At 43.9% G+C, this 18,517-nt stretch overlaps 1 protein-coding gene across 2 annotated transcripts in view; it reads right to left on the bottom strand.

Annotated features, from left to right (window-relative positions):
- Positions 1–18,517, bottom strand: part of GABRR2 (gamma-aminobutyric acid type A receptor subunit rho2) — a 208,551-nt gene that overhangs the window by 137,171 nt on the left and 52,863 nt on the right. The window contains exons 1-2 of one of the 2 annotated variants that reach the window (XM_073589577.1): positions 14,196–14,562; positions 6,045–6,151 (exon numbers count right to left, since the gene is read on the bottom strand). In XM_073589577.1, the coding sequence (XP_073445678.1) occupies positions 6,045–6,151; positions 14,196–14,386 (298 nt within the window). In that variant the 5' untranslated portion in view covers positions 14,387–14,562. Of the gene's footprint in view, positions 1–6,044; positions 6,152–14,195; positions 14,563–18,517 lie in introns of those variants that run through there. The other variant, XM_073589576.1, reaches the window with a different exon arrangement.

Here is an 18,517-nt window from a genome sequence, read left to right as displayed (position 1 = left end):
GTTATCACTATTATGAAGTACAATATGTTATGAGAAAACAATGTCAGAATCACCGGGATCCATGGAAGCGTTCCAGAGTTATTACCTCATAAAGGTACAATGGTCAGAATTGTAAAAATTGGCCTGGTCATTAACATGCAAACCACCCTTGGGGGTAAAGGGGTTAAATATTTTTTAAAACTTTTTTTTGCAATACAGTAGTTTTTTATTGTAATACAATATATAGCACAAATCTCTGCCTTCTATAAATCCCAGATAAACACTGGTCTTCACAGAAGCACCTTCATGGCAAGCATGGGGGATTTCAGCAGGCCTATGGCTACCTTGGCAAACCATCGGCACCCTGTAATTGCATGATGGGGGGGCCAATGGGAGCTTAGAATGCTTGTGCACGTAAATGACACTGTCACAGACAGCATTTAACAAATAAACAGCAGTAGGCAATGCTTGGTTCTACTTGCTTGTTTAAAGGCAGATGACTGAATAACACAGTCATTATATGCCGGGAATGGGAGCAGAATCATCTCATGAGCCAGCTCAATACACCCACTCCCAGCCATCCCCCCTTTACCTATATAGCGCTCGTGATTATTGGGTTATATCATAGACTAGACACATGACTTACGACAAGAAGCCAAACGAAAAACTCTATTTGCAGACTCCTGTTTTGGGCTGTTTGCTCCTCATCAGTGCAAAGCAGGGGAACTGATTTGGTTGGATGAGAGGCCTCTTACAAGGGTTTCAAAAGGTAAAGCTTCTCCCTGTGAAGAATGCAAGTCACTATAGGAGACTTATAGGAAATAACTAAAGTCTAATGCTAATTAGAGAACTTAGGGACATCCTGGGCAGGGTTAAGAGGCTCAGAGCACTATTCCATCCACTGATTTTATATGTCTCCGCCTCACTCAGAAGTGATTGCCTGGACTGAGCAATGTCTGCAAAGAAAGCTCAGGCACGCCGGTGCTGTCAATCACCAGAGAAGGAGATGTGAAACTAGTGGCTCTGCGGTCACAGTTGTAGCAAGCACCCTATTTAGCATATCTGATTAAACTTCAGTTTCTGCAGTATGGCTGTAGCGATTAATTACAACAGTAAAGGTGACATTTTTATTGTTTCTACATCTCCTACAAGGAAATATACTTAGTTTATACTGTCAGTTTGGGTTTACAGACTCCCTTTAAGAGCTGTTTTTAGCCACTTGTCAATTACCCATAATTCATTGAATATAGTCAGGGAAGAAGTTACATCTTTCATATTTTGCATGAATTCTATTTTTTTTCCTTTCAATATTTTTTATTCTTTTTTTTTTTACTAAACTTTAATATTATTTAAAAAAATGTCCTACTCTGGGACTTGACTGTGCTATCATAAAGAGACCATCTGAGAAGCTTTAGGGTCATCTTACTGCGTAGGAAAGTAAAAATCAAACTCAAACGTATCTTCCAGGTTTCATTGCTGAGCCAGCTGTCAGTCAGTTCCGAGGCGTGATTACAGCCTGAAGCCTTGCCTCGATGACTGAAAGCCCAAGGCTGCCGGGACGAATAAAGCGCATTTCTTGCCAGCAGGCAATCTTAAAGTGTGGTGTCCGCATGGCTTCAGAGCGATATTAACCTGTAGATTAACTCCATATCTGCAGGTTAATAGCGTTTTTTTTTCACATGAAAGGTTCCCTTTAAAAGAGCAGTAGTACTAAATATTTGTATTTTTCTTTTTTTTACATAGCAAATTAATTTGGTGGGAGGTGGAATGCATTTTTTTATTATTTATTTACATTTTGCGCAAGTCTGACTAAAGGACCATGTTATCTACAGTATTGTAGTATATTTTGCCTGTCAATATAAAAATGACTGATGTGCTATTAGCCCGTAATAAAAATGTCAAACATGGCATATTAAGGTATTTATTATGCCCTTAGAGCCTCCCATACTCATTAGATATGTGTTATATTATTTGGCTGATCATTGCCACCAACAGCTATCTCCCCAGACTCCACCCAATCACAGGAACGCCCAGCTGGCCAAGTGCTTCTGTGTTCTCAATTAGAGAGCTGCTGCCAGACTTCTCTGGTGGTGGCTTATACTTTAAAGCACAAAAGGATTGGTAATCTGAAACTGGACATGCCTGATCCTTATCTCCCCAATCATCATCTATCTGGGAACATTTGGAAGGCCCCCATATATATTAAACTGCCGGTTGAATCCATCAATATTGGCGGGCTCTGCCACCATTAGTCTAATGTGTATAGAACTCAAAACTGCTCTGACAGTGAATTGGCATAACTCGGGCATCTATGTGGTCAAGGATGGTGACCTAGCTACATAGATGTCCCAGCTGCTATTGACCACCACACCGAATGGTTTAAGTTACCTCCTATGCCAGCCATTACAGCGGGGTGTTGGCAGTAGTGGTGCAATCTGTAATATAACGCTGTAAGCATCACTCTGTCCGAAACCTTTATAGACTGCGCAAGCGCGACGCGCCTGCGCAGTCTGGCTCCAGATAGAATGAAGCAGCCAGCGGTGAGGAGTGTGTATGGCGCCGGAGATGGCGGTACCGTACACACTGCATACCGCCATCTCCGACGCCATACTTACCTGACCGGGAGGAGCGTTGCCGCGGCGTTTCTCTTCGGCCAGAGACCGGGGCGGGAGTGCGGCCGGAATCGTGCATGTGCATAGCGCGATCCCGCGCCATTTTACTGAAGACACACTTGCAGTGTGTCTTCAGCAATATGGCGCCGGACAGCGCTATGGACATGTGCGTACTCCGGCGCCAGACTCCTCCCCCGGCCTCCAGCAGAACGTGGTGACAGCGCTGGAGCACAGGAAAGAAGGGTGAGTATAAATGTTTTTTTCTTTTGTATGTGTGTAGTTTTAATAGGAGTGAGGGGACCATGCATACCAGGAAAGGGGAGGTGAGAGGACCATGCATACCATGATAGGGGAGGTGAGAGGACCATGCTTACCAGGATTGGGGGATGAGGGGTACCATGCATACCAGGATTGGGGGATGACAGGACCATGCATACCAGGATTGGGGGATGAGGGGTACCATGCATACCAGGATAGGGGGATGAGAGGACCATGCATACCAGGATTGGGGGATGAGGGAGTACCATGCATACCAGGATTGGGGAATGAAGGGTACCATGCATACCAGGATAGGGGGGTGAGGGGTACCATGCATACCAGGATTGGGGGATGAGGGGTACCATGCATACCAGGATTGGGGGATGAGGGGTACCATGCATACCAGGATAGGGGGTGAGGGGACCATACATACCAGGACTGGGGGATGAGGGGTACCATGCATACCAGGATTGGTGGATGAGGGGTACCATGCATACCAGGATTGGGGGATGAGGGGTACCATGCATACCAGGATAGGGGGTGAGGGGACCATACATACCAGGATTGGGGGATGAGGGTACCATGCATACTAGGATTGGGGGATGAGGGGTACCATGCATACCAGGATTGGGGGATGAGGGGTACCATGCATACCAGTATAGGGGGTCATACATACCAGGATAGGGATGAGGGAGTACCATGCATACCAGGACTGGGGGAAGAGGGGTACCATGCATACCAGGATTAGGGGATGAGGGGTACCAGGAATACCAGGATTGGGGATGAGGGGTACCATGCATACCAGGATTAGGGGATGAGGGGTACCATGCATACCAGGATTGGGGGATGAGGGGTACCATGCATACCAGGATAGGGGGTGAGGGGACCATACATACCAGGATAGGGATGAGGGAGTACCATGCATACCAGGATTGGGGGATAAGGGGTACCATGCATACCAGGATATGGGGTGAGGGGACCATGCATACCAGGATAGGGATGAGAGAGTACCATGCATACCAGGATTGGGGGGTGAGAGGACCATGTATACCCGGATAGGGGGTGAGGGGACCATGCATACCAGGATAGGGGGGTGAGAGGACCATGCATACCAGGATAGGGAGGGGTGAGAGGACCATGCATACCAGGATGGGGGGGGTGAGAGGACAGAGGACCATGCATACCAGGATAGGGGGTGAGAGAACCATGCATACCAGGATTGGGGGGTGAGGGGGCCATGCATACCAGGATAGGGGGGTGAGGGGACTATGTATACCATAAAAGGGGGGTGAGGGGACCATGCATACCACGAAAAGGGGGGTGAGGGGACCATGCATACTAGGATGAAGAATGGGGTGCCATGCATACCAGGATTGGGGGGTGAGGGGTACCATGCATACCAGGATTGGGGGATGAGGGGTACCATGCATACTAGGATTGGGGGATGAGGGGTACCATGCATACCAGGATTGGGGGATGAGGGGTACCATGCATACCAGGATAGGGGGTGAGGGGACCATACATACCAGGATAGGGATGAGGGAGTACCATGCATACCAGGATTGGGGGATAAGGGGTACCATGCATACCAGGATATGGGGTGAGGGGACCATGCATACCAGGATAGGGATGAGAGAGTACCATGCATACCAGGATTGGGGGGTGAGAGGACCATGTATACCCGGATAGGGGGTGAGGGGACCATGCATACCAGGATAGGGGGGTGAGAGGACCATGCATACCAAGATAGGGAGGGGTGAGAGGACCATGCATACCAGGATGGGGGGGTGAGAGGACAGAGGACCATGCATACCAGGATAGGGGGTGAGAGAACCATGCATACCAGAATTGGGGGGTGAGGGGGCCATGCATACCAGGATAGGGGGGGTGAGGGAACTATGTATACCATGAAAGGGGGGTAAGGGGACCATGCATACCACGAAAAGGGGGGTGAGGGGACCATGCATACTAGGATGAAGAATGGGGTGCCATGCATACCAGGATTGGGGGGTGAGGGGACCATGCATACCAGGATGAAGAATGGGGTGCCATGCATACCAGGATTGGGGGGGGGGGTGAGAGGACCATGCATACCAGGATTGGGGGATGAGGGGTACCATGCATACCAGGATTGGGGGATGAGGGGTACCATGCATACCAGGATAGGGGGTGAGGGGACCATACATACCAGGATAGGGATGAGGAAGTACCATGCATACCAGGATTAAGGGATGAGGGGTACCATGCATACCAGGATGGGGGGTGAGGGGGCCATGCATATCAGGATAGGGATGAGGGAGTACCATGCATGCCAGGATTGGGGGGTGAGAGGACCATGCATACCAGGATTGGGGGATGAGAGGACTATGCATACCAGGATAGGGGGTGAGGGGACCAGACATACCAGGATAGGGGGTGAGGGGGCCATGCATACCAGGATTGGGGGTGAGGGGACCATGCATACCAGGATAGGGGGTGAGGGGACCATGCATACCAGGATAGGGATGAGGGAGTACCATGCATACCAAGATTGAGGGGTGAGGGGACCATGCACACCAGGATGAAGAATGGGGTGCCATGCATACCAGGATTGGGGGGGTGAGGGTACCATGCATACCAGGATAGGAATGAGGGGTGCCATACGTACCAGGATAGGAGGGTCACAGCACATACCAGGATGGGAGACCATATACCAATTAAAATGCTCGCCACCCGGGCGTAGAACGGGTTCATAGCTAGTAGTATATTATTAGGGAATTAACAGTCTAATACCAATCTATTTCATCTTAGAAACGTTCATGCTTGTTCTTTGCCAGTTAGCATGCCTGATGTATGATCAGTTGCCAACCTTCTTAAATGCATTAACACTCCCTGGAGATGAGTCTAGTCTACCACTGTCCTTGGTGGTGCATATTGATGTTGTGCCATTAGCACCTCTCCATTTAGTTCACAGAAGAGGAAAGCAAACATCAGAATTGGCACAGTACTCTATAGCCACCAGACAGAACTTTGTAATTACCTTTATTTCAGTGCCAATAGTTTTGTTTTTAACAACTTTACAAAGATACAGAAACTGACACGTAAAATAATGAAAATGTACAAAAGCAATTTATACATTAATCATATATATGACACATTGTCACAATTATTTTCTAATTATCTTTTTAATAGTAGTAAACATGTATGAGAACCTACCTCCAAATGCTGGCCTCATAGTAAAATCATGCTCATCGACTCTGATCAGTTGATCATTTTTCTGTTTTCGAAGTTTGGTGATATCTTGATTCTTTTTATATACATGGCTGAAAAATAAAAATGCTAAATTCAGTAGTTGGCAATGATATCCTTACTTGTGTGTAATAAGTGATATCCTCTTGGTGGCTTGGTGGTCATCATTATATATTTGACTACAGTGGTCTCTGAAATTGCAATGACCGTTGGCCAGAATGTCCAGCCAATCAAAATGGTCGTTTCACTGGTGAAAAACCTGCATGCACTGATTGGCTGGTGGAATCTCCCAAAAGTACAGTGTACTGCTCTCTGTCTGTGCCATGAGGAGCTGCTCCTATGGTCATCAGGTGACGGCAGCTCAATTTTATTTTTCTGGTAAACTGTGTGTAGTGTACATGATCTTAAAGATATTCCTGTCCTTATCCTATGTTGTTATTTAGAGTAGCTCTTTTTATCTTTTATCATAAAGACTTATTTACTTGCTTTAATTTTTTTTCTTTTTTGGATGACAATTTGAAGATTTGGGACCAATTACTAGATAATTTCAAAGAATTATGGTCTCAGGTTACAATATTTTAAATAACAATGGTCGTCCCTGAATGAATCCTTAGACTATGCGCCCACGATCAGTAATAGTAGCATTTTGAACGCAGCATATTTTTTGTGCATCCAAAATGCTGCGTTCTACATTACAACTAGCACTATTTAAAGTGGAGTATATAAATGGAATTGATTGCATTCACTCACTTGGCATTTTACAGAGCGTATTCATCTTAATATTTCCATTCGGGGCCATATTCCTCCATCAGACCTGACACGTGCATGGCACACATGATTATTGCCTGCTAGTCACTAATGCACTTTATAAATTCTTTATTTTTTATTTTTTCCTCAACCCTTCATCATGTGTAAGTAGTCGGCATGTGTAGTTATTATTCATGTATGTAAACTTTCACATTTGAACTGTTATGGCACTCATGCACTTTGTGTATATAACATTCGAGTAGTATTAATATACATTCACTAACTCAGTTGCAGTTTATATAATTGGACAGTATCACATATACAGTCATGGCCAAAAGTATTGACACCCCTGCAATTCTGTCAGATAATACTCAGTTTCTTACTGAAAATGATTGCAAACACAAATTCTTTGGTATTATTATCTTCATTTAATTTGTCTTAAATGAAAAAACACAAAAAGAATTGTCCTAAAGCCAAATTGGATATAATTCCACACCAAACATAAAAAAGAGGGTGGGCAAAAGTATTGGCACTGTGCGAAAAATCATGTGATGCTTCTCTAATTTGTGTAATTAACAGCACCTGTAACTTACCTGTGGCACCTAACAGGTGTTGGCAATAACTAAATCACACTTGCAGCCAGTTGACATGGATTAAAGTTGACTCAACCTCTGTCCTGTGTCCTTGTGTGTACCACATTAAGCATGGAGAAAAGAAAGAAGACCAAAGAACTGTCTGAGGACTTGAGAAACCAAATTGTGAGGAAGCATGAGCAATCTCAAGGCTACAAGTCCATCTCCAAAGACCTGAATGTTCCTGTGTCTACCGTGTGCAGTGTCATCAAGAAGTTTAAAGCCCATGGCACTGTGGCTAACCTCCCTAGATGTGGCCGGAAAAGAAAAATTGACAAGAGATTTCAACGCAAGATTGTGCGGATGTTGGATAAAGAACCTCCACTAACATCCAAACAAGTTCAAGCTGCCCTGCAGTCCGAGGGTACAACGGTGTCAACCCGTACTATCCGTCGGCATCTGAATGAAAAGGGACTGTATGGTAGGAGACCCAGGAAGACTCCACTTTTTACCCCGAGACATAAAAAAGCCAGGCTGGAGTTTGCCAAAACTTACCTGAAAAAGCCTAAAACATTTTGGAAGAATGTTCTTTGGTCAGATGAGACAAAAGTAGAGCTTTTAGGGCAAAAGCATCAACATAGAGTTTACAGGAGAAAAAAGAGGCATTCAAAGAAAAGTACACGGTCCCTACAGTCAAACATGGCGGAGGTTCCCTGATGTTTTGGGGTTGCTTTGCTACCTCTGGCACTGGACTGCTTGACCGTGTGCATGGCTTTATGAAGTCAGAAGACTACCAACAAATTTTGCAGCATAATTTAGGGCCCAGTGTGAGAAAGCTGGGTCTACCTCAGAGGTCATGGGTCTTCCAGCAGGACAATAACCCAAAACACACTTCAAAAAGCACTATAAAATGGTTTGAGAGAAAGCACTGGAGACTTCTAAGGTGGCCAGCAATGAGTCCAGACCTGAATCTCACAGAACACCTGTGGAGAGATCTAAAAATGGCAGTTTGGAGAAGGCACCCTTCAAATATCAGGGACCTGGAGTAGTTTGCCAAAGAAGAATGGTCTAAAATTCCAGCAGAGCATTGTAAGAAACTCATTGATGGTTACCAGAAGCGGTTGGTCGCAGTTATTTTGGCTAAAGGTTGTGCAACCAAGTATTAGGCTGAGGGTGCCAATACTTTTGTCCGGCCCATTTTTGGAGTTTTGTGTGAAATGATCAATGTTTTGCTTTTTGCTTCATTCTCTTTTGTGTTTTTTCATTTAAGACAAATTAAATGAAGATAATAATACCAAAGAATTTGTGTTTGCAATCATTTTCAGGAAGAAACTGAATATTATCTGACAGAATTGCAGGGGTGTCAATACTTTTGGCCATGACTGTAGGTTGACTGTATTTTGTCATTTAATATTAGGATATATCCCTCCACCTTATTCCATATATATCACATGTTGTGATAATTATAGTTTTTTATAACATCACACAGTAAATGCATACCAAGTGACCCCAGACTATATCTGTGATATATATGAAAGGGCGGCACGGTGGCTCAGTGGATAGCACTGCAGCGCTGGGGTCCCGGGTTCGAATCCCACCAAGGACAACATCTGCAAGGAGTTTGTATGTTCTTCCCGTGTTTGCGTGGGTTTCCTCCTGGTACTCCGGTTTCCTCCCACATTCTAAAGACATACTGATAGGGAATTTAGATTGTGAGCCCCATCGGGGACAGTGATGATAATGTGTGCAAAATGTAAAGCGCTGCCGAATATGTTAACGCTATATAAAGATTATTTTTATTATAAAATACAGTAAATGTACATGGGGATCAGGCAATATACTGTATTGTGTCTAGTGCGCATGCCCAGGTTACAGCTCCGGGATCTTCCTGACCCAGCCATCAGGTTGTAGTCGCGATCACCACTGCATGGACCAATTGCGGCCCAAGGACTCCACGAACGGAAGTAATAATAATAAATTTTATTTCTATAGCGCCGACATATTCTGCAGCACTTTACATTTCAGAGGGGATTTGTACAGACAATAGACATTACAGCATAAAAATAATCACATAGATTATAACAAATACCAAGAGGAATGAGGGCCCTGCTCGCAAGCTTACAGTCTATGAGGAAAGAGGTAGACACAAAAGGTGGGTGGTAACAATTGCCGATTGTATGGACCAGCAATAATGTTAAGTGTGTAACAGTACAGACACACAGGGCTAATGGATGCATAAAGCATGTGGGAACATGATGCGGGGAGCCTGGTTATGGTAAAACTTTTGGCTGTGCCACACAGGGATAGATTAGGTTAATGTGTTGAGGCGGTAGGCCAGTCTGAATAAATGCGTTTTCAGGGCACGCTTAGGCTGAGTTCACACGTGGGTTTTTTTTCGCGTTTCCGCGGCGGTTTTAACCGCGCGATTTTGCCGCGAAAACGCGAAAAATAAGCATCCCATGCATTCCTATGGGATTCCGCAATGCTGTGCTAATGCTGCAGTTTTTACTGCGGCGGAATCGCTTCGCGGTACAAACCGCAGCATGCTCATTAATTTTGCGGAATCGCGGCGATCCCGCACCCATAGGAATGCATTGTTCCGCTTACTTCCCGCATGTGGCTGTGCACACCATGCGGAAAGTAAGCAGAACATTTGCGGATGGTACCCACGGTCCGGAGGAGAGGAGACTGTCCTCCAGGCTTTGGGTACCATATCCCTGTAAAAAATAGAATTTAAAATAAAAAATATTGTTATTCTCACCTTCCGGCGTCCGCGCAGCCTTCCCGCTTCTCTCCATGCTCTCGTTCCCAGTAATCCTTTGCGAAAATGCCCGCAATGGCGCCCGTTCTCGCGGGATCGCAAAGTCTCGCGGTCATTCGCGCGACGTCATCGCGAATAACTGCGAGACATCGCGATCCCGCGAGAACTGACGTCATCGCGGGCATTTTCGCAAAGGATTACTGGGAACGGCTGCTCGGGACGTCGGAAGGTAAGAATAACACCATATTTTTTTTTTTTGCATTTTATCTTTTACTACTGATGCTGCATAGGCGGCCTCAGTAGTAAAAAGTTGGTCACACTTGTCAAACACTATGTTTGACGAGTGTGACCAACCTGTCAGTCAGTTCTCCAAGCGATGCTACAGATTGCTTGGAAAACGCTAGCATTTCGCAAGCTAAATACGCTTGTAAAATGCTAGTTTTTCCGCGGGAAAATCGCGGGAATTTAAAATGCGATTTTCCTGCGGAATGGAATTCCGGAATTCTCGCTGTAATTTCCACGAGAGTTCCGGTACGTGTGAACTTAGCCTTAAAATTGTGGAGATTGGGGACTAATCGTATTGACCTGGGACGTGCATTCCAAAGAATTGGCACAGCACGTGTAAAGTCTTGGAGACAGGAGTGGGAGGTTCTGATTATTGAGGATGCTAACCTCAGGTCATCAGCAGAATGGAGGGCACGGGTAGGGTGGTAGACTGAGACAAGGGAGGAGATGTAGGGTGTAGGGAAGTATCCGATTAAGGGAAACCGTCCATCTGCGCATGCGCCACATATGACACACTCATTATTAAACATGTGATCACCCAGCTAGCGCTTTCATTGGGTAATGAGCTATATAAATATTCATCCCCTATACCTTATATTCACGACTCGTGACTAAGGGCAAAATGCAGAATAGCACATTACCAACAATCACGTATAAGTACTCTATTTACTCTCATACCTATACATTCTTTTTCCTGTCAGGGCTTACACCTTGGTTATCTCTATTTGTAGCACCAACCATTATTTGACACTGCATGTACACAGTGTTGTGCACTATATATGCAACTCCTATGCACTGCCAGGCTGTTAGATTGTCAGACTTAACATTGCATGACAACAATCTACATAGAAAGAGTGTAGTCTGTTGGTGCTGCGCAGCATTAATACATCTTACTTTTTTTACTGTCAAGGGTTTAGAGTACAGTTATCTATATCAATCACTATATTATGGTCTTTATATATAGAAATAGAATGTTATTTTCTAGAATAATTCTGTACATTTGATTTTTTTGGATTGGTATTAAGTTATATTCTCCTGCACTTTTTAGTAGCTCTCTGATCTTTTTGTATGTGGGTTTATATACACTATTTAATAAAGAATAAATATGTTTTAATATACTTTTTATTATATCTATGGCTTAATTTTGCCTGTGATTTAGTGTTAGTTATGTTTTTGAGTTTCTGACCGGAGAAATAATAGGACTCTGTATGGGAAAGCGTTGTATCTAATGTTCTACATTACAAGCACAGTGAGTCAGATTTATAGAAATCCCATTCCCACTGCGCTTCTGTTTAACGCTGCGTAAACTCGCCTGCAGTGGAGCTGCATCATGTAAATTTCTGTTTCGGAGGCGCTTATTAGTCTTCTGCGCGTATACTCAACAATAGTCTGTCATTAGATGCTGTAAATCTGCGTAGTTCCAAAACACAAGTGCGTAATGTAAAATGCGGCATTTTGGAAGGAGCAAAAATGCTACTATTCCTAATAATATCCATTTGAAAAAAGAGGAGAGACACGTACAAAAGATTGGTTGCACATTTACATTTTAACAATGTAAATCTCTATTATACAGAATAAAACAAAAGTCAAGAAAAAAAACAAACAAAAACATTTAAAAATACATAAATTGTGTCAGAACCTGATTTCTAGGCTAAAATCTGGCACTGGAATGCAACCCACATGATCGGTATGATAAATAATAGAGAAATAAAATGAAAAACATATAAAAGACACTACACTCTAGAACGATGTCAACTAGTATTAAATAATAAGGTGCAACACATAGATACATATAGTAATACATAAATAATGCAATAAAGAGGTAAGCAGTGACAGTGTGCAAAAAAATGCCATGTGCAGTCACCCCGATGAATAAACTTATAGGAAAAGCTCCATGCAGGAATGAGGACCCCACGTGTATCGCCACAGGAGAACGCTTCCACAGGAGTATTCTTCTGGTATTGCATTATTTATGTATCATGTGTGTCTCAGACCTCTTCATTATTGGAACATATCTGACATCATTTTAAGGGTAATGGCTATTTATATCTATTTCAGCTATTCATTATATTTCTATCATAACGGTTATATCACAGTCCCAGATTTTTGCCTAGGAAACAGGTTCTGGCACAATGTGTGCATTTTTAATTGTTTTTGCTTTGTGTTTGCTATATAATAAAGATTTAAATTAGTAAAATGTAGGAAGTACAACCAATCTTTATCGGTGTCTTTCCTCCTTCTTGAATTGCTTATGTTTTACATGTATTTTGCTCAGCACTTCGTTAATATACAGGCGGTGCCCACTCCATTTGGGATTTTTCCGTCATTTCTAAACACTCTGTTTAGTTTTTTTTTTTCTCTAATATTTTCCTGCTTTGGCTATAAATGGCAATAATTGTCATCCAGGACTTTCAACTTTTCGCTTGCTTGCGCAATACATAAAGCCCATATTTTAGAGTCTTTGTGCTTACACCGCGTTATTTAATCTGCAGAGAATTATGAACTTGGCTTGCTACAGAGCATTAGCGAAGCTTTAAATTATTCCTAGATGCTGCTATTAATGAACTTTCAAACTCTACCAAATCCCTATGTCAGACGTCAGGCTAAGTATAACATGATGGCCGGAGATGCGCACAAGAGCATCCTTAGGGAAGAAAATTTCGAGGCTAATATATTGCATAATCCATTTGTGCTTCGGTAGATCAGGGACACTTTTTATATCCTGACATAACCACAGGGCACATGGAGACCCCTAACAGATTGGAGGAATGGTTTAAAAGATTTAGTTTCTGATGTAACCCTGAGTACACCGAGCCGGATAATATTTCAAGATTATACCATCCTACCATCAATGACGGAAAATATATACTATGTGATAATAAAGTTATTGAGAGCATATGTATAGCTACAATGTTCATCTTAGTATTTGCCAGTTACATACAAGATAAATTAAATTATGAACGTCATGCAGTAATCCAGATTTATGGTATTATGGAGTCATTACACAGATGCCTGCCTGAAAATCTATCAAGCTGTGTTCTACACTTCTCACATTTCTCAAAATGTCCATAGACGTCCTTTAAAATTATTAAACTTATAAATCGCAACCCTTCTCCATGGTCTTCTAACGTACCCAAGATCCGTCCATTAATATTTTGTATTCGAAAACTGTTATCCTTACACAGCACTGTAAGGTCATACGTCCAAATCAGTTTATTCTAGGCAACATGAATGAGTTATGACACGGCATCATTACTGTAACCATTACAGTTCGCAAATTAATAAGATCAAATGAAGTTCTTAAACGCACACTTTGCCCATTGTCCGGCTTTCTGTTCCTAGATGATGACTTAGTACCTAAATTCTTTTTACCTGTGATAATGCCGTGTAAACCCAAAAAGAGTAATGTATATACATAAAAGTCCTTATATGACATAAAAATTAACTAAGCTTAAAATATATCACAGTACAATCAGAATATTAAAAAGCACTATTTTTGTGTTGATATATGCATAATCATATATATATATATGTGTGTGTGTACAAATACTCTTTCCAAGGTTCTGTTAAACTAAGAAGCACATAAATCAATCTGCATTCCGTATCCCTAAATTACTTCATACAACAGGCGTCCATGCAGTCCTATGTTAAACCATATCAGTAAAATGACTGTAATCAAAGATTATGGATGTGAAGGCACAGATGTGGAACAATCTCACAGATGACATTACATCCAATTCTCCGGATGCTTACCCTATTTGTTTTTGCACATCCATCTGATTAGTCCATCTTCTCCTCCTATGCTTTCTGCTTTCAGTGAGGAGGATGAGGCAGAAGATGAGCAGAAGGAGTTTAAATGAATGAGGCATCTTCAGAATAGTGACTAGACAAGGATCTGCACTGTAGTTTCTCCCAGCAGTGGCAGTGCCTACTGGTGCACACATTGAGTCAGCTGTTGGTCCCAGCAAACATACTGGCAGAACAGATCAGTGTGCACACAGCGCTTCAGGTTCCTATAAAGTGCTCCTGAGATCACAGGCTTTCCTTACATGAATGATGGGCACTGGCCATTTCTGAGGGTTAGAAGAACTTGGCTGTGCTTCACTACATATCCCCTGGGGTCCTAGAACAGAGATTTCACTAAACCCCTTACATAATAGGCATGTGGTTCACAATGCAATTATGGGCACACTGGATGATTCATCAGAGCACTAATCTGGGGTAGATTTTCATAAATCGCAGAATCTTTCCAAACATTCTAAAATGCAGTTTTAAGATTTAGATTTGGTCATTTTAGCTAATAATGCAAATTTAAGTATCGTATCATCTAAAGCTTTACAATGACGTATCTAAAGAGAGACAGTACCGCCATTATAGAGATAGGAGTCGGACAGTACCAGTCAAATCAATTTTACACTTTTATAATGGCAGCATATTCCAAAAAGTATTAAAACTAAAACTTAATTTTCTTCTGTTTTTAAAGGATTTACCCTGAATGCTGACGTGTGCTGCGAAATTACTTATTTCCATAATCACTTAACAAGACAGCATTCAAAGTTATTTAACTTTTCAAATCATATTATTAAGGTATTTTATTTCAGTCCTGTAAAAACTTTACATATAAGTGGCCTCCAAACCACTGCTTACTCCTTAGTCTATTTGTCTTGCTTTTCTGCACTCCAATGCCATGCACTGGGAGTACAAACTATGGCAGTGGAAGCAGAGGCACCTTAGGAGTGTCCACGCTGCCCTCCAAGGGATTAAGTGAAGGTATCCTCCTCTCATCACTTATTGTTCTGTGTCCTGCATAACCACTACTATATCTTGCGTCTCCTGCAAAGTGTCACTATGAGTAACTCCTCCAGCATGGGTATTCCGAGCACTAGTGAGATCAGACAGTGGTACTGTGCTGTAATGGAGCACAGAAAAGCCTGACAAGTAGACTAAGGCTAAACCACAATATTAGGATATATATGCATTCCCAAGAAAAGAAGAGAACAATGAAGTAGTATAAAAAGATATAATATTATTGGAGAAAAAAATCTAAAAACATTAAGGAGTGCCTCACTGTAAGGGTTACTATATTTGCCTGGATAGACATAGGTGATATATGAGACAACCAACATAGCTAAAAGGGGTGAGAATTAAGAAAAACAAATGTCTAAATATGAAAAAAATCACTTCACTTCATCTGAAGCATAAGCTTGCCAAGACCTAAAAATCCCCACATGCCCATTGCAGTTAATACAAATGCAAGTGTAGACTGAAATCATTGCTGCACAGGGAGTACTAAGCACCGATTCCCCTCACTCCGATGCGCGTTTCACCTTGCTTCTTCCAGGGTCGTGTCAAGTGAGGCACAGTTGCCTTAATATACGGCATGCAGAAGTATGCGGCCATATGCGGAGCTGACTGGAGGAGGCGCGGCAGGGGGCGGAGCTTAATGGAGGAAGTCCGCAGCTCCTCTGTCTGCAAACTAGCCTTAGAAGTTTTTTTTACAAGATTGAAGCTAAATTGCTTAATAAAGTTAATTAATTTTCAACGCTGGAATTAGCAAAAAAAGTGAACGTTTAGTTACTCTTTAAAGGGTCTGTCTCATAAAGGGAATGCTGTTTCAGATTTAACCCCTTAGCGACAGAGCCAATTTTGGTACTTAATGATCAAGCCAATTTTTATAATTCTGACCACTGTAACATTATCAGGTTATAGCTCTGGAATGCTTCCCTTTTCAGCGACACGATCGCATACACAGTCTGATCCTCAACGGATCGGTTTGGGGATGACCGAAGTTTATGGGGTTGGTACAAGTTCCGTTTGTCGACTTAGTCCATCGGCATTACCATTTTATTTGCCGGATCTGTGGTGGATGGTGAAGTCAAGAGGTTGTACGGCTAAACTCCACCGCAGCAATCTGGCGTTGTCTCCGGAGACCCGATAAAGGCAGACTAGGGGATTATGTCCGTTAGGAGGGAAAACTGTCATCCATACAAATATGGTTGCAAATTCTTGAGTGCCCATACTACCGCCAGGGACTCCTTCTCGATGGCCGCATAGCTTATTTCACGGGGCAGTAGTTTCCGACTCAGGTAAGCTACCGGGTGTTCTTGGCCGTCAGGCCCGACTTGGCTCAGTACTGCCCCCAATCCAAACATAGAAGCGTCTGTGTGAACAAGGAAACGTTTAGTTGGATCGGGTGTGGCCAATACAGGGGTATTGGTGAGGGCGTCTTTTAGTTGGCGGAAGGCTTCCTCACACTCTGAGGTCCAGGTTACCTGGCGGGGTTGGTTCTTACGGGTCAGATCAGTGAGGGGCTTGGCTACGCTGCTGTAATTGGGAACGAATTTCCTGTAATACCCCGCTGTCCCTAGAAACGCCATGACCTGGGTTTTAGTGCGTGGGATGGGCCATTTGGCTATGGCCTCAATCTTGGCTGGTTCTGGTCACTGTTTCCCACTTCCCACCCAATGCCCTAAATACTGAACCTCTGCTTTGCCCACGTGACACTTGTTTGGGTTCAGGGTGATTCCGGCCTAGTGGATCCTGTCCAATACTGTCTCTAGGTGACTTAGATGCTCTTCCCATGTCGCACAGTAGATGGCGATGTCGTCCAGGTAGGCAAAAGCATAGTCCTGGAGACCATCCAGAAGCCGGTCAGCCAGCCTTTGGAAGGTCGCTGGGGCATTCTGCATCCCGAATGGCATAACTCGAAACTGAAATAAGCCGAACGGGGTGACAAATGCCGACTTGGGAATAGCGTCAGGACTAAGGGGAATCTGCCAGTAGCCTTTGCATAGATCGATGGTGGTCAAATACTTTGCCCCTGCCAGCCGGTCGAACAACTCATCCACACGCTGCATGGGGTATGCATCCGTCACTGTTTTCTCATTGAGCTTACGATAGTCTACACAAAACTGTGTAGTCCCATCCTTCTTGGGCACTCACACTACGGGGGATGCCCAGGGACTATCTGACTGTTCAATGACCCCTAAATGCAACATCTCTTGTCGCATCCCCTCTCGTACAGACTCAGGGACGTGGAAGGGGTTTTGTCGCAGGGGGGTCTGATCCTGGGTCTCAACCTTGTGTTGTGCAAGGCGAGTGCACCCCGGTCTCTCTGAAAACATCCTCTGTCGCAGCCTCAACAACGCCTCCGCCTGTTGTCTCTCCCGGGGGCCTAGGTCTTCACCCAAGTGTACCTGGTCCCATGTTTTAGACTGAGTCCTTTCCCCTAAGACATCCGGCAAGGGAAGTCCAGCTAAATCCTCTGCTTCAGGTGCACAGATGGCCACTACCTCTTCAGGGCGCTCCCGGTAGGGCTTCAGCATATTCACCTGGAACATGCGGATAACCCTGGGGTCGTCACAATCGGTGACATCATAGGTTGTGTTGGCTATTTTCCCCACTACCTGGTAGGGCCCCTGCCATGCAGCTTGAAACTTATTCTGCTTAGTGGGCTCTAGCACCAGGACCTTCTGTCCTATTTCCAAAGTGCGCTCTCTGTCCCTCCGATCGTACCATACGCGCTGGCGCCGCTGTGTCGCCTGCAGGTTCTCACGTACAACCTGGGTCAGCTCCTGTAGACGGTCCCGGAATTCCAGCACATAGGGTACAATAGGTACCCCTTCTATGAGGCCCTCCCCTTCCCAGTGTTCCAGCACTAAGTCTAGGGGTCCCCTTACCCGTCTCCCGTATACCAGCTCAAACGGGGAGAACCCCGTGAATTCTTGAGGCACCTCCCGATAGGCAAACAGGAGGTGTGGCAAGAATTTCTCCCAGTCCCTGTAGGTCCTGGTAAAAGTCCCAATGAGTTGTTTTAATGTCCCGTTAAAGCGTTCACACAACCCATTGGTTTGCGGGTGGTACGGGGCACTTCTAATGGACTTTACTCCGCACAGCTTCCACAGTTGTTTGGTCACCTCTGCTGTAAACTGGGTAAACATGAAGGGAGAAGGAAGATCCGGCACTGGAGACTTAATAAAATCCACGATAAGTTTTATTCACATAATTTCATGATAAAACCATAAAGGGGAAAACAGACCCCCCACGCCTGACGCGTTTCGAACCTTACACCAGAT

This window comes from Dendrobates tinctorius, unplaced genomic scaffold, assembly GCF_039654945.1.
Source record: "Dendrobates tinctorius isolate UK_male_01 unplaced genomic scaffold, ASM3965494v1 ptg000111l, whole genome shotgun sequence".
In the NCBI taxonomy this organism is placed as follows: domain Eukaryota; kingdom Metazoa; phylum Chordata; class Amphibia; order Anura; family Dendrobatidae; genus Dendrobates; species Dendrobates tinctorius.
This window is presented reverse-complemented; position numbering and strand designations above follow the sequence as displayed.